This window comes from Brassica napus, chromosome A8 (genome assembly GCF_020379485.1).
Source record: "Brassica napus cultivar Da-Ae chromosome A8, Da-Ae, whole genome shotgun sequence".
NCBI lineage: Eukaryota > Viridiplantae > Streptophyta > Magnoliopsida > Brassicales > Brassicaceae > Brassica > Brassica napus.
The window spans coordinates 18,572,105-18,588,487 of NC_063441.1; the positions used below are offsets into that span (position 1 = coordinate 18,572,105).

General features: G+C 37.4%; 1 protein-coding gene and 2 non-coding genes across 3 annotated transcripts; 1 reads left to right on the forward strand and 2 right to left on the reverse strand.

Moving 5' to 3' along the window:
• Positions 1-1,285: 1,285 nt before the first annotated feature.
• LOC106359234 (THO complex subunit 2) lies at positions 1,286-14,517 on the forward strand. The gene is made up of 34 exons (XM_048737973.1): positions 1,286-1,381; positions 1,478-1,657; positions 1,755-1,880; positions 2,000-2,041; positions 2,518-2,577; positions 2,703-2,765; positions 3,014-3,094; positions 3,439-3,510; positions 3,588-3,635; positions 3,734-3,802; positions 3,890-4,023; positions 4,593-4,668; positions 4,996-5,189; positions 5,455-5,535; positions 5,690-5,891; positions 5,967-6,197; positions 6,282-6,362; positions 6,459-6,578; positions 6,668-6,727; positions 7,222-7,349; positions 7,795-7,891; positions 7,974-8,102; positions 8,584-8,687; positions 9,244-9,424; positions 9,623-9,789; positions 9,972-10,578; positions 10,680-10,784; positions 11,407-11,562; positions 11,694-11,774; positions 11,844-12,218; positions 12,634-12,850; positions 12,946-13,751; positions 13,842-14,152; positions 14,272-14,517. The coding sequence occupies exons 2-34, from the start codon at positions 1,523-1,525 to the stop codon at positions 14,339-14,341; spliced, it is 5,409 nt and encodes a 1,802-aa protein (XP_048593930.1). The 5' UTR covers positions 1,286-1,381; positions 1,478-1,522; the 3' UTR covers positions 14,342-14,517.
• Positions 14,518-15,058: 541 nt separating this feature from the next.
• Positions 15,059-15,144, reverse strand: LOC125577474. Its single transcript, XR_007315888.1, has one exon. It is a non-coding gene; the product is annotated as a small nucleolar RNA Z159/U59 (small nucleolar RNA).
• An 82-nt stretch (positions 15,145-15,226) lies between these two features.
• LOC125577472 lies at positions 15,227-15,310 on the reverse strand. The gene has a single exon (XR_007315886.1). It is a non-coding gene; the product is annotated as a small nucleolar RNA Z159/U59 (small nucleolar RNA).
• Positions 15,311-16,383: the final 1,073 nt, after the last annotated feature.

The following is a 16,383-nucleotide window of genomic DNA, read 5'->3' on the forward strand; positions in this document are numbered from 1 at the left end:
TGAAGAATCTATTCTGCATTGCCTGCTGATTAATATATTCAAGAAACTGTGTAGCGGTTGTATGAGATAAGGTAAAGTATATATATGCACGACATCCATGTCCCCTCATCTCAATTAGTAAGGATCATCGAACAGTTTAAATCAGGCTAGGTTACTTGTATATATTACCAGGCTACCACGCAAGAAAGTTACATACAAAATCTTATACTGCAAAATGGAGTAATGAGTTTTTTGTTTGGTCGTCACTCTATTTTCCACTCTATTTTGCAGTAAATTATGGAAAGGGGTTAAAAATGCTATAACAATATTGTATCTATTGAATTTTGATGCTATGAAATATTTTTCTCCATTACTTTAGTTTTAATTTCTTTTATCTTTGTTATTTGAGGATTTATTTCTACCATCTCCGTACATTTTTTACTCACTTCTTTATAATTGTAACTTGACTTATAAGTAATTTGGGTTGGCTCTATTTTCTAAAATTTTGGTTTGCTAATTCTGTATTAAAATTACTGAGCTAATACACAAATTAACTTTAAACATTTTTTACCAAATAATAAGTCAGCGCTACTGTCATTGTTTATGTTTGGTAATTTTCTTTATTCCTCAAGTTAAATTTGCAAAAATATCTGCTCTTACCAAAACTATGAAAAAAAGACAATGGTAATTTGCGATGGTACTCTTTCAGAACAATGGTAAGAACAATAACATTATAAATTTGCGATATTAATTTAGTGATGAGCTAACATTATAGTTAATTTTGTAATTTACCAAATGTTGAATTATAGTATTAAAATATTTTAGATTATGGAAATATTAAACAATTCAACCAGTTAAATGTTCACTCTCCTCATCAGCTTATATATAATTTCCAATAACAAAAAAGAATGGATATTAAAATTTTTGAAATTTGTAAAAGAAATCAATGAATAATTTAAACTAATACTATAATTGTTTAGCTACTTATATATTTTATAATATATTATAATATTTATATATTAAAATTAACATAATTAAAACTAAATTCTAAACAATAACCCCGGGCGTAGGAATATTTCAGATAACTGTATCATACGCTAATTACATGCTAGATAATATATTATATCACGTTATGGAGCAACAACCTGAACAAGCCCTAATCATCAAAAATTTGTGGACTCGATGGATGATCACTAAGCCCATGGGCCGGTTCACAATTAGAAAACGTCCTTGCGCTAAACCGAACCCGGTTCGTAAGTAAAATGCACACGATATTAATGGTTATTCAATTTTGCGTTTAGCTGAAACAAAACATAGCCAAACACCGTCATCGTCTTCAATCTCACTTCGCATCGAATCAGACGATCTCTCCAAAACCCTAATTCATCTTCTCCGATCAATTGTTCGTTCCCTTGCTCTTCCCGATACCAGGAATGCTTATTTCCATCCGCCAATCGGATTCTCCAGCAGTCTAAACGCTATTGTCTTCGTCTTCTAGGGTTTCGAATCGGGGAGTGAAGGATACAACAAGAGAGGGTCAAAGATGTCTCTTCCGCTACTTGAGTGTAAGTACGTGACGGAGGAGTTCGTTCGCGAAGGGAAGAGTGGCAGCTACGGTTCCAAGTTGCCCAGCTCGGTACCGATGCTTCGTTTCCTATACGAGCTTTGTTGGGTTTTGGTATATACACGCTCACACACAAACCTTCTCTTCCTGTTAATCCAATCTATGCGTATGTGTTCGAGTTGCTGAAGGTGCGTCGTAATGGGTTTATCAGGTTCGTGGCGAGTTGCCGATTCAGAGCTGTAAGGCTGTGTTGGAGAAGGTGAAGTTTTTGGATGATCCGTCGAAGGAAGAGTTAGCTTCTTGTTTTGCGGATGTTGTGACTCAGATAGCTCAAGATGTAGGCTTTTCCTATACTTTATTAGTAGATCTTAAAGTTTCGACCTTTTTTTTTGTTTTCAATTGATTGTACTGATCGTTGGATTGTTTGCTTTGTGCTCTCTTTGGTTGGATTTGCAGCTTACTATGTCGGGGGATCACCGTTCTCGCCTAACAAAATTGGTCAGTACTTGTACCTTCTAGTTACTGGTTCTGGTTTTGCCTTGTTAGTCTTGGTTATGAAGCATGAACAAGAATTTACTGGCACAAATCATGTGATAGCATTCTATGCTAGTAATTAGAGCATGTGTTGTTTTGCTATCAGTAGTGTTCTAAGGTTCAGCTAGCTGTATGCTCATTTTGGGCGGGTTGCAAGAAGGAGCCTTATACTTGATCCTTATCGTAAAAGGTTCCTTAAGCCTAAAGAGTTGAAACTTTGACCGTATTGCCTTCAATTCTTAGTGCAGTTTCGTCTAGACTTTACATTGTATGTTTGATCAAAACTTCTTGAAGCTGCTTACTTGGGGGTTATTAGCATTCGTGGTGTTTTGGTAGTTTTGATTATTACGTACTTTAGTCGCTTCGTTAAAATATTCTCATTTACCATCGCCTCAAGTTTTTTTATGCTCACAGCTAAATTTAGTTGTTTTCTTTTGTAGGCAAAATGGCTTGTGGAATCACAGACAGTTCCTCAAAGGATTTTCCAAGAGCGTTGTGAGGTAAACATTAGGTGACATCCAGCCAATTAATGATCCCTCTTCTCACCATTCTCTCTATTTTCTTGGTTAGTAAGAAAGTAAGTCTTACGAAGAAGCTGATGATTGATTTCTTTATTTTTTATTAGGAGGAGTTTTTATGGGAAGCTGAAATGGTTAAAATTAAAGCCCAAGATTTGAAGGGGAAAGAGGTGAGGTTTCACACTTCTGTAACTACTGTATTATTGTGACATACAAATATGCTGTAGGGACAACGGTAATTTGATAATGATATTATCTCGTTTAATAGTAAATACAAATGTACTGCAGTCTGATTTGTGTAATAGTTTGTTTGAGTGAGTTCCTTTTGCGGTAGATTTATCTCTTAAAGAGTTTCTCCTCTACCATTGTAACTACAGATCATTGCTTATAACTCACATTTCTGGCTTGTGCTACTCAGGTGCGATTAAACACTCGTCTTCTGTACCAGCAGACAAAGTTCAACTTACTCCGTGAAGAAAGCGAGGGATATGCCAAATTGGTTAGTGACGATCTCCGGCTTTTATCTGTTGTCATTCTTTCTGTCCACTTCTTTTCTATGCTCTGTTGTTAGATACATCTTCGCTCTTTACTGCCTTCTCTGTGAGATCCACCTTAGAAATGCTCGTCTTTAGTTTTTGGATGCGATGATCTCTTCAACGATACTGATTTGGCCTTTACTTTTCACACGGTTCCAATTGGAAGGAAAATCTTCTACTAGTTTAATTATAGTTTTGCAGAGTAACTAACATATATGTCAGCAGGGTTTCTTTTGTTTTTTGGAGTTTAATTGAAGCAGATTGTCAGTACTACAACTTCATTAAATAGATTCTTTGGGGAGTGCAGATTACCCTTTTATGCCGAGGATCTGCAGGTTCTTCGCATAATGCATCAGCAGCAACCATGGGAATTATCAAGGTTTTACTTCTGCCGATACGTTATGTTTCACATACGTATTCCATTTATCTTTTCTGAACTAAAATATTTATTTGCAGTCATTAATTGGGCATTTTGACCTTGATCCGAACCGTGTTTTCGACATTGTAAGTTATTCTGTCGCGTTCATCTTTTTGTTTGATATCAGAGAGTGCATCCCTTTGTCCTTCCCTATTATGTATATTCCCTTTGTTTTGACGAATAGGTGTTGGATTGCTTTGAACTTGAACAAGATTACGACACGTTTCTCAATCTAATTCCTATCTTTCCCAAGGTTTGGAATGTCTCCTCGTGTTGTCATATTTTACCACTTAGCCTGAGAGACTATTTTTGTGCTAAACCCAATCTCTTTGATATGCAGTCTCATGCTTCACAAATTCTTGGATTTAAATTTCAATACTATCAGAGATTGGAGGTGAATAGCCCAGTTCCATCTGGGCTCTATAAGCTTACGGCCTTGCTAGTAAAGAAGAATTTCATCAGTCTTGAAAGCATGTTAGTAATTTTCCTTCATCTGTTTTTCCCTTTCTTTTCTTACATTCTAGGTCCTTAGGAGCCACTGGGGAATTTTCAGTCGACCTTATATGTTGCCTTAAGGAAATAAACTGGTTTTATCCCTTTTCTGCAGATGATACCTTTGTAATATCCTTTTGAATTGGATACTTGTACTGTTGTACATAACGATTGCCTTTCTTTTCATTGTGTTAGCATAAGGATATATAAGTTGGAATCTAAATGAAAGATTTTTCTTCATTATGTATTTTTAGCTAGTTGGTCGCTATGTCTCTTAAGCTTGTTTCTTGATGCAATCTGATAGGAAATTGGTGGGGTTTTGATTGTCAAAACTTAGTTTGGCTGCTCTAAGATACTTACTTCGAGATTGCTCTTGGGGATGACTACCTAGTAGATGATTTATTATCTTGCAAGTGATTCATTCAAATCAATATCTTGTTTTACCAGTGCACTGATTCGGTGATCACGAGTTTGCTACATTTCCTTGTGTTAATAACAAGTGAAGCTATACTCCGTATGTTCTGATGTTGTTTTCCAATTGTTGAAAACAGATATGCACATCTGCTACCTAAGGACGAAGAAGTTTTTGAGGATTATAATACTTATTCTGCAAAGCGTTTTGAAGAGGTACGATTCAAATTGTTGTCTTCCTTTAAGAAGTTCGTAGATGCATGTGTATAGATGTTTTAAGATAGTTTTGTTCTGGTCCAGCGTAAGTTGTCTCTATGTTTCTTCTGAATTAATACATTTTTCTCTCTTAAGACAAACGAAAAAACTTGTTTCCACTGCACATACGATGGTCTGCTCATCTTGCCCAGATTTTAATTAATACTTACATACTAAGCAGTTGTCCATTTTCCTGGAAGCCAGCCAATTATTTGTTGTTTTCGAAGCCTTTCTTTCGCATGTTTATTGACGAGTTGTCATATTTTACAAATTTTTCCTTTCCTACAGGCCAATAATATTGGAAAGATAAATCTTGCTGCTACTGGGAAGGATCTTATGGAGGATGAGAAGCAAGGAGATTTCAAAGTTGATCTCTATGCTGCTTTAGACATGGAAACTGAAGCTGTTGCTGAGCGAATACCAGAGCTTGAAAATAATCAGACTCTGGGCCTCCTTGATGGTTTCCTCTCTGTGGACGACTGGTATTCCTCTTGATTTATATTAAAAAAATTGAACTCTTCTGAAAGCTTTGCCATCCCCATTTTCATTTCTTTTTTATAACAAATCCACTATCATCAAAGCAGCTTGTTTAGTTACACCGCCTTGAACTATTGCATGTGAAGTTTCAAATTATACTTCTTCAAAGCTACTAATCTTATTTATAACTAAGGCCATAGTACTTACTCTTCCCTTTCTGTTCAACCGAAGTGAAAGCTCCTATTTTTTTGTTAACAATTTACTTTTCAGGAAACATGCCAATATCATGTTCGAGCGTCTTGCGCCTCTTAATCCGGTGGCTCACAATCATATATGTGATGGCTTGTTTAGGTTAGTGAGTGAGCTCAGCTATTTTTTCCTCAGATGTATAGCTGCTTTGTTGCTTTTCATTGTTCACTCCAGCTCTATGTATCACCTAAGTAGTACAGCAGCTCTGGCCACTAATTTATGATGAAAACAATGATATTTTTGCTCTATGTTTCAGGCTTATAGAGAAGAGAATCACTCATGCTTATCGCATTGCCCGTCAGACACGTTTTCAAAATTCTTCTTCTGCGAGTTCAGAAAAGATTGCCCACGCTGCTAATACAAGTGCCAGTAAAACTTGTCCAGATCTTAAAGAAGTGTTTCAGATACTTGTTACAGTTGGACCCTACTTGTACCGTAATACACAACTGCTGCAGAAGGTGCACTGGCCTTTAAATTTCTGATTATACAAAAGATTGAAGATTGAAGCTGATACATGTTTACCATTGTGGCAGATTTGTAGACTATTAAGGGTTTACTACTTGTCGTCCTTAGATCTTGTTCGCAGTAGTGATGGGTCATCAAATCAAGAAGGTAGTGCAGATGAAATCAAGCACCTGAAGGAAGCTAGGTTTAGAGTGGAAGAAGCCCTTGGAACATGCCTTCTGCCATCGTTACAGTTAATACCTGCAAATCCAGCAGTTGGTCATGAGATTTGGGAAGTGATGAGTCTCCTTCCATATGAGGTTAACTTGCTTCTGTTTCTTATCCAAATAGTTTTTCTTCTGTAGAACGTGATGGTTTATCCAGCTGCTTAATTTTGTGTTTAGGCTCGTTATCGCTTATATGGTGAGTGGGAAAAGGACGATGAGCGGAATCCTTTGCTGTTGGCAGCAAGGCAAGTGGCTAAGGTATTGCGCAGTATAACTTCTTCGACCTTTTATCCTTATATTATACAGCTGGAAATATACATCTTCAGACCCTCATGAGCTATTCTCGTATGTCAGTTGGACACTAGATGGATTCTGAAACGGCTTGCAAAAGAAAATTTGAAGCCGTTAGGAAGGATGGTGGCAAAACTTGCGCATGCCAATCCCATGACGGTGCTTCGGACAATTGTGACTCAGGTGTCAATCTACCGCAAAATTTGGTTTTGCTGCTATTTTTGTAGTCAAAGTTGTTCAGACGGCTAACTGTTAGGTTCTTGTTGCAACAGATTGAAGCATACAGAGATATGATTGCTCCTGTTGTAGACGCCTTCAAGTACTTGACACAGGTCAGTACCGCCTTATGCCTCTTGTTTGTATGCTATGCCGTTGTTGACCTTATACCCTTACACACCTAGGTTTTCCTACACATGCTTTATGAATAAAAAGTATAACGGATGGTCTTTTTGCCAGTGTCTTGTTTCAGAGTGCAAAGTAAATTTATTTTCATACGAGTCAGTGTGATTTGGCTTTGCAGGTTTAGTGTTGCATTGTAGTCATTCGTTCTAGCATTCATTCGGTTAGGTTTAGAATGTCGGAAATGGGGTATGTTGGTTTGGCGGATACCCAAACATGAGCTTCTGAAGAAGGCTTCAATGAAGTGAAATATTACATTGTAAACCCATTGTAAATTGGGATGCAGTCAGATGGATCCTAATATTTTCTTTCAGAGACCCTTAATTTAATGTTCTAGTACATTTAGGGAGTTTGTCAGCTTTCATTTCTAAGTTATTGTTGATATTGAGAAGCTTCTGATGCTTTCCAAATTCTTCCTGATACACAGCTCGAGTATGATATCCTGGAATATGTCGTGATTGAGAGACTGGTGCAAGGCGGACGAGCTAAACTCAAAGATGACGGGATTAATTTATCAGACTGGCTTCAATCTTTGGCTTCATTTTGGGGTCACCTGTATGTGTTTTTCTTAGAATGCATTGATACATGCTAGAATAGTTTCATTACATTTTCAGAGTGAACTGATTGCTAAGGGCGTTTTTTTCTTTGTGATTGCGTAGTCTAGGCATATTTGCATTTATGCCCAGGATAGAAAAGCACGTTCTGTACGAGTGCTAACCTCTAGAAGTTGACGAGTACCTTATATGTGACATGATCTATACTAGTTTGCCTGATAGGATGAAGATTGCTTATACTAATTTTTTATGTGTTCATCGTGTTAGTTTCTCCATGAGTTTCTTCTCCTAAGTGGTTTATCTTTTTCTCAATTCCATTAGAATATTGCCATTTCGCCAAAATTTTATCTGCATGATGCATATATAGTAGTTTCATTCATAAAGTAATAAAAGCTGTAAATGCCATCATTTTGGAGTATTTCGATAAACAACATCATACTATACAGGTGTAAGAAGTATCCATCAATGGAGTTAAGGGGTCTTTTCCAGTATCTCGTTAACCAGTTAAAGAGAGGCCAAGGGATTGAGCTTGTTCTTCTCCAGGTTGGTTTGTATTCCTCATATTCTTATGATCCAACTTGTTCAAACTAATGGTGGTTGCCTGTCATTTGACAATGATTTGTAGGAACTGATCCAGCAGATGGCAAATGTACAATACACTGAGAATCTTACTGAAGATCAGTTGGATGCCATGGCAGGAAGTGAGACATTACGTTATCACGCAACATCCTTTGGCATGACACGGAACAACAAGGTTTGTCTTTATAGATCCCCAGAAACTTAAAATAATATCTTATTAAATCTTGAGAGGAGCCAACCTTTGTTCTTCCATAAGTGCATGTATTTGTTAAATGTTGTTAGAGAAAATTGGCGATGTTGTTAGCTTGAAACTTAGGTTCTTTTTTTTTCCAAGTAATCTGAATGAAACATTATTGATTTGGTTGTATTCAAGTTTGATCCCCTACATTTTTGTTTTAGCTCATCGTTTGCAGCTGCATATATTCCGACACTGTTTTGTCACTTGTCTATGCGTTCACATGCATACATGTCTGCAAGGTTGTGACAAAGTTATTTATCTAAAGTCTTTCATTTAGATGCATTTCATTCAAAACCTCTTTTATACTTCTATAGATGCTAGGTTCCGTAGAGAAAAAAACATATGAGCTTGCGACAGTGCCATTAGTATAAATATGCTTTATTTGTTTATTTAATGCATGTCTTCCTGGTTTTTGCAGGCACTTGTCAAATCATCCAACCGTCTACGAGATTCGTTACTTCCAAATGATGAACCAAAGCTAGCTATCCCCCTTTTGTTACTTATCGCCCAGCATCGTTCTCTGTAAGTTGATAAATCTGACTGCGCAAAATTGTTTGCATGGAGCACTAGTCTTAATTGTTCTACAACATATACCTTGAAACTAAAATAGACACGGAGAGAAAAATGCCCTATTAATAGGTGTCTAAATCTACATATCGACATTGTAGATTTTATATTTAATATTTGGTCTGACCACGGACGATGTTCATATCTCTAAATCGAGTATATTCATCTAGTCAACAAATGATGAACCAAAGCTAGCTATCCCCCTTTTGTTACTTATCGCCCAGCATCGTTCTCTGTAAGTTGATAAATCTGACTGCGCAAAATTGTTTCTATGGAGCACTAGTCTTAATTGTTCTACAACATATACCTTGAAACTAAAATAGACACGGAGAGAAAAATGCCCTATTAATAGGTGTCTAAATCTACATATCGACATTGTAGATTTTATATTTGGTCTGACCACGGACGATGTTCATATCTCTAAATCGAGTATATTCATCTAGTCAACAAACTATGATTTTCTAGATTTATGTTGTAATTGTTATTATAACGTAAACTACTTTATATGCAGGGTTGTGGTAAATGCGGATGCACCCTACATTAAGATGGTCACTGAACAGTTCGACAGATGTCATGGAATTCTCCTCCAATACGTGGACTTTCTTTCTAGCGCTGTTACTCCTGCTACTGCTTATGCTCAGCTCGTACCTTCGCTTGAAGAGCTTGTTCATACATACCATCTTGAGCCAGAGGTCTTTCGATCTTCCTTTCCTTTGTCCCTTGTTCTTTACCCTTGTGTTATTGCACTCTTTAACAATATGAATTTCGTCACTTTTCGCATGTCTTTCTGGTCTACATTGTTAGGAATTATTATCTTAATTTTGCGATTACTTCACTTTGCTATTATTGCTTTGCATTAGCCCAAACTTATGTTTTGAATCCCCTGCCAGGTCGCTTTTTTGGTATTTCGACCTGTGATGAGGCTCTTCAAATGTCGACGGAATGGTGATGTTTCATGGCCTTTGGACAGTGGGGAATCTATTGATGCAGATTCCGATGTATCAAAATCTGAGAGTTCCATGATTCTTGATGTCGGCACATCTGAAAAAGCTGTAACGTAATATTTCAACTCAAAACTTTAGTATATTTGGTCGCAGCAACATTGTGGACGTGATGTTTATTTAAAGTGTCAAGTAGTCTTTTTCTGAAGATTTGATGTGTGATAAGAATCTATTATTTAATTGAATTACACCTAGATGCTGATCTATTGGACTTTCTCTTGTGTTAATATGTTTGCAGGTGGTCTGATGTTCTTGATACAGTAAGAACAATGCTGCCTTCGAAAGCTTGGAATAGTCTGTCGCCAGACCTCTACGCTACATTTTGGGGGCTTACTCTGTATGATCTCCATGTTCCCAGAAGTCGTTATGAGTCTGAGATATCTAAACAACATACTGCCCTTAAGACTCTTGAAGAGGTTGCTGATAATTCTAGCTCAGCAATTACGAAGAGAAAAAAAGAGAAGGAAAGGATTCAAGAATCTCTTGATCGTCTAACCGGTGAACTGAAAAAGCACGAAGAACATGTTGCCTCTGTCCGTAGAAGGCTTTCACGTGAAAAGGATAAATGGTTGAGCTCCTGTCCTGATACTTTGAAGATCAATATGGAGTTCCTGCAACGTTGTATTTTCCCTCGTTGCACATTTAGCATGGCAGATTCTGTGTACTGTGCTATGTTTGTACATATGCTCCACTCTCTTGGAACACCCTATTTTAACACAGTCAACCACATTGATGTACTGATATGTAAAACGCTACAACCGATGATCTGCTGCTGCACTGAATACGAGGTTGGAAGACTTGGGAGGTTTTTATTCGAGACCTTGAAGATTGCATACCACTGGAAGGTAACTCTCCAAATTTTATTTTAATTAGACGATGAAGTATAGAATTGGGTTATTTCTTGACCTAGTTTCTAATGCTGGTGTTGTCGCGTATATTTTCTCAGAGCGCAGAATCAATCTATGAAAGTGAGTGCGGAAACATGCCTGGGTTTGCTGTTTATTATAGATACCCGAACAGCCAGCGTGTCACATTTGGACAATTTGTGAAGGTTAGAAATTCTGATCCTTGACTTCTGTAATATGTATAAAATCTAACGATCTCAAGTTTGAGGAGGGTATAATCTCTTTAGCTGTTGAGTATCCTTGTTCATTATTATGTAGTGTTCTTTATTATGGTCAGCCGAAAGTAGAAGGGCAGTTTTATACGTTCTCTGGAAGTATTAAGGGCTAACGTAAAGATCTTCCAATAGCTGAGACGTTATCGCATAGAAATTTTGAATCGTTGACAAGATAAAACGGACAGATCAGGAAAATCAAGGCTATGATGACACTATAACTATTATTTGCTATATTTAAGACTCGAGAATAGATTTTATACTGTTTCAACTAAAGGGTTGTTTTAATATCAGCTGGGTGTTCTTACCTTTTTTATTTTTGATTTGTTGAACTAATGGCATGACGCGTAGAAAAAGCAATTAAATATATTTTATATGATGTGACTGCATTGCATCTATTCAGCGATGATTTTGATATATTTAGTTTCATCTTTGGATATGTTTTCCCTATATATTTCTACTATTTAGCTGTCACGTGTTATGCTTTAATTACTAGTAGCAATATCATGTTTCTTACGTGTGTTTATGGCTGTTTCATCTGTTGATGTCTCTGAAGGTACATTGGAAATGGTGTGCAAAAATCACAAAGCTTTTGATCCAATGTCTGGAGTCAAATGAGTACATGGAGATTCGTAATGCGCTAATAATGCTAACAAAAATATCTGGTGTTTTCCCAGTTACTCGGAAAACTGGATATAATATCGAGAAACGGGCAAGTACCTATTTACTAGCCAGTCTTATGAATATGATTTAAGTTGGTCTTATGTGTACAGCTATTGTTTTCATGTGTTGTTCTTTGTGAGAAGATTAATGTTTCCGTTCTTTGTTGATCTTGTCTCACAGGTAGCGAAAATTAAAAATGATGAGCGAGAGGACCTTAAGGTCTTGGCAACTGGTGTTGCCGCTGCTCTATCTGCAAGAAAAGTGAGTGCTAACCACAACAATTTTTTATAGTGTTTTTTGCAATTTTCACTGAATGTGGATTATTTGCAGTCATCATGGGTTACTGACGAAGAATTTGGCATGGGTTACCTTGAACTAAAGGCTCCGCCAGTACATACTCCTAAACATACTCCTTCCCAGAATGGCTTGGTAGGTGGTGAATCAACTGGGGGAAGATCTACTGCTAACCAGCAGCCTGAGTTTGGCGGCAAGGATCAGTTGTCAAAAACTAAAATACCAGATGGAAGAACGGAAAATATGCCTTCAAAATCTGATCAAGGACATCCAAAATCAAAGGGAGGCAATCCATCGGATGCCCAACCATCTATGTCTAAGAAACCAGTGGACCAAAAGGAAACAGATGAATCACCCAGGATATCTGATGAGAATCCTGTCAAAGCTGGTTCAAAGTACTCTGAAGCCGAGGTATCATCATGTTCCCTGCTCTTTTATTTATTTAAGTTAGCAACTCCTGCTTTACTTATAACTCCCAAAGTTGTCACTGGCACTACACAGAATTTATATAAGATATTTATCCTGCCCCTTCTACTTATTTGACAGCTCCATTTCTAAAAGACTGTTTTAGGAAAGTGATGATTAGGTATTGTATTTGGGATAACCTATCCCCTTACGTGGGCTCTTGGTTGTGAGTGAAAACTCTTAAGGTCAATTGATTTAATCCCAAGATAGTGCAGTATACTATAATCTTATATTCTTCATCTTCACCCCAACCTATCCCCACCCTTTTTATGTTGGAAGTTGCCATCGCTACAATATTTCAGCTAATCAACATTTCAGGCTTCAATTCTATATCATGCTTAATTTATTTTTTGGTTGGCAGTTAAAACCTTCTTCTAAACGAGGTGCATCGGCTACGTCGACGAACAAATCAACAAAGCAAGATTTTGGAAAAGATGATGGAAAGTCCGGTAAAGCTGCTGGAAGAACATCCGCAGCTGATAACGATGTTATTTATCTGGGGAGCAGGCAAGCAAGTTTGACCAAAGCTTCTCCCAGCACAGCAGGCAATGGTAGCTTAGCTACTGGTTCGTCCAAAGGTTTGATCTCACCCACAAAATCATCAGACGTTCATTGAAGCTAGTGAAAAACTGGGCGGACTTGTCAGGTATCCTAACTTTAATCTCTGATGCAGTGAAAGATGATGGTGCTGAAGCTACAGATACTCAAAAGCAATCTACTCGGACTGCTCATTCCCCTAGGCATGAAATTAGCACTTCTTCGAGGTCGAGTGATAGGTTACAGAAACGAGCTAATGCTGTTGAAGATAGTGACAGAACAAGTAAACGCCGTAAAGCAGACTCTGAGCACAAAGAGCATGACAGTGAGGCTCGCCCGAGTGATAGAGACAGATCAGCAGAGGCTAGGGTGGATTTAAACAAAACACCCAGTGATGACCAAAGCACCCAGAGAGATCAAGACAGGGCAAAGGATAAGGGTAATGAAAGACAGGACCGAGACCACAGAGAAAGAGTCGAGCGTTCTGATAAAACTCGTGCAGATGATGCGGTAAAAGCACGAGACAAATCCATGGAACGTTATGGCAGAGAGCGGTCAGTTGAGAGGGGCCTTGATAAAGGAATAACTAGGAGTTACGATAGAAACAAGGATGAAAGAAGCAAAGATGACAGAAGCAAATTGCGTCATAGCGAGGCGTCACTTGAGAAAGCTCATGGTGATGATCGTTCTCTTTCTCAAGGCTTACCCCCACCTCCACCTCTACCTCCTAACATCGTTCCTCATTCTATGGCCTCGAAAGAAGAACCCGAAAGGAGGGCCGGAGTTACAAGGCATTCCCAGAGGCTTTCTCCGAGGCATGATGAAAGAGAGAGACGACGCTCTGAAGAGAATACATCAGTTTCTGTTGAAGAATCAAAACGAAGAAGAGATGACGATTTTCGTGACCGTAAGCGAGATGACAGAGAAACAATCATTCTGAAGGTAACATGGCTCTTCTTTACACATGTTGGTATCAGAAACTGTAGCATAAATGCAAATGGAATAAAATTCTTATGTCTACTCTATGTGCAGGGAGAAGAAAGGGAAAGAGAGAGGGAAAGAGAAAGAGAAAAAAGTATCCCATTGAAAGATGATTTTGAAGCGTCCAAGAGAAGGAAGATAAAGAGGGATCAACAAGTCTCATCTGCAGAGCCAGGGGAATACTCTCCAATGCCACATCAGTCATCTTTGTCAATGGGTATGGGACCATCATCGTACGAAGGCAGAGAGCAGCGAAAGAGCAGTAGTAGTATGATTCAACATGGAGGTTATCCTGAAGAGCCAAGCATCAGACTTCTTGGCAAAGAAGCTTCCAGCAAGATGGCTCGTCGTGATCCTGACCCGTATCCTTGAATACCAACTTATATAATCTATCTGCTTAGTGTTTTTGCATCATGAAACACTCCCTTATATTATGCATCTTTGATGGTATCTTCATTGTTTCCTTGACCATTGGTATTAGAATGTATGATCGTGAGTGGGAAGAAGACAAGAGGCAAAGGGCAGAACGGAAGCGGAGAGATCGGAAGTAGACTCTGATTATTCCAAGATCCTACGTTTGTTTTAAGATTATTTATCTCTCTCTATTGGTTTTATGAAAAGTTGGAATTTTGTGTTATAGAGTTTTAAACATCTACATTATTGTGATTGATATGTTTACTTCTCGACAATGCCTTAAGGTTCCAATAACAATCACGGTTTTGGCTTATACTTTACTCGTTCGTAGCTGAATATTTTGTGTATAGGTATTACAAATGAATATAATAACCGAATGTGTTTTACTTGGTTATAAAGAGATTCCTTTTATTGTCTTGTCTAGTGTCTGTAATGGCTCCAAATATACTCGAGGCAGAGTCCATAACTTAGGAAACACGTTTCTGGTTAGAAGAGAGTCTCTAAGATTTTCTTTTTAATCCAATGTGACTATTATATATTGAAATAAATTATGTGAAAGTTCCATCAAATTCTTTTTCTGTTACTACTAGGTTCACTTACAAATTCTATGAATATGAAGTTGATTATATGAAGATTATCAGCGTCTAATTATCGCTCTTGGTAGTTTAATGGTCAGATAATTAAGATAATACAGTATGTCCAAAACGTTCTCTTTCAATCTCTTACTGGCCATTGGAATTTACATTTTCAAGGCAATTTCTCTCCTTAAAATCATGTGGCTGCAAAGTGTATAGTTTTGTAAACTTCCAAATTGAATAAAGATGACAAGAGTCTTTTTTTTTTTTTTTTTTCGAAACTCTTCAGTTCAGGTCTCCAATTTATTTCAGCACATTGAAATCTCAGGAGAACGAAAGTTAAATGTTTTGACATCATCAAAGCAAACTCAGAAAAATTACATTTAAAGTTAACCCCAAAAACAAGTTTTGATCTACAAGAAGTTCATAATGATATGTAGTAATTGCCTCTACTCAGTTCAGGTCTCCATAAAGTTTCCGCATGATGAATCTCGGAAGAACGAAAGTTATGTTTTGATCATCATCGAAGGCAATTACTACATATTAAAACAGAGATTAGGGATTCGTCATAATAAAAAAAATTTATAAAAACGAAAACAGAAAGAAAAAACAATTAAGTAAAGTAGAAGAAGATAAAGTTTAAACAAGCGACAAAGGTGACTCTGTTCGAAGATTTACGACCCTATTTATATGCCACTATAATGAGGGAGTCGAGTAAACCCTAGCTTAATCTTTGGGTCATCGTCCCCTATAATGGGGCTTTTGTTATTTACTTATTGGGTCTCTTTCTGTATCAGCCCATTATCTTCTTCCTTGAGTTATTATTTGTTCTTTTTTTTTTGCTTGAAAAAGATTGTTTCGAAAGAAAATAGACTCTTCATTTTTTTTGTCAAATAAATTTGATAAAAGGACAATACTAAACACTATCACCGTCTTTCCATCTTAGAGCATCTCCAATGTAAAACTCCATTTTTTTCTCTAAAATAGAGTAAAAGTGAAAATAGAGTAAAATTGCTCCAACCCTACTCCATTTTCTACTCCATAATGGAGTAAAATAGATTACTCCATTTATAGAGTAAACATCATTATGGAGTGAGATATGAAGTTGGGTTGGAGCTTTCCTTACTCCATATTCACTTTTACTCCATTTTAGAGGAAAAAATGAAGTAGGGATGAAGATGCCCTTATAGAGGTCAATGGTTAGTTTTAGTTGGATATGGAGAGAGTCAATGGAGCGGGCGTGTAGAAGGTGCGCGGTAACCTTCGTCTAAAGTTCAATGGTGAGTTTAATTGGTTTTGGAGAGGGTCGGTGGAGCAGAGGTGCTTATGAGACACAATCTACAACAATCGCCGGTTTGTTCTCTTTATAGCTGGGTTTGGGTCTTATCTAAGATGTTTAGGCGTTGGTGTTTTATGTCATTAGCTATGTTTTTGTAGTCTTTGCATGTTAGTTTAAGCGTGTCTAAGTATGATTTTGCTTCTGGTTTGTAATTGTGCAATCGCCGGCTTATGACTCCAAGATTGTATCTTTAAACTGTCCGCTCTAGATTATGGTGTCGTTTTGTTACGACATGTTCTAACATGCTTTTTTCGCTAATTCAGTT

Coding starts and splice junctions, on each gene's coding strand:
- LOC106359234 (XM_048737973.1), top strand. CDS start 1,523: ATGTCTCTTCCGCTACTTGAGTGTAAGTACGTGACGGAGGAGTTCGTT. Junction 2,766..3,013: donor AAGATTTGAAGGGGAAAGAG/GTGAGGTTTCAC, acceptor TGTGCTACTCAG/GTGCGATTAAACACTCGTCT. Junction 8,103..8,583: donor GCATGACACGGAACAACAAG/GTTTGTCTTTAT, acceptor TGGTTTTTGCAG/GCACTTGTCAAATCATCCAA.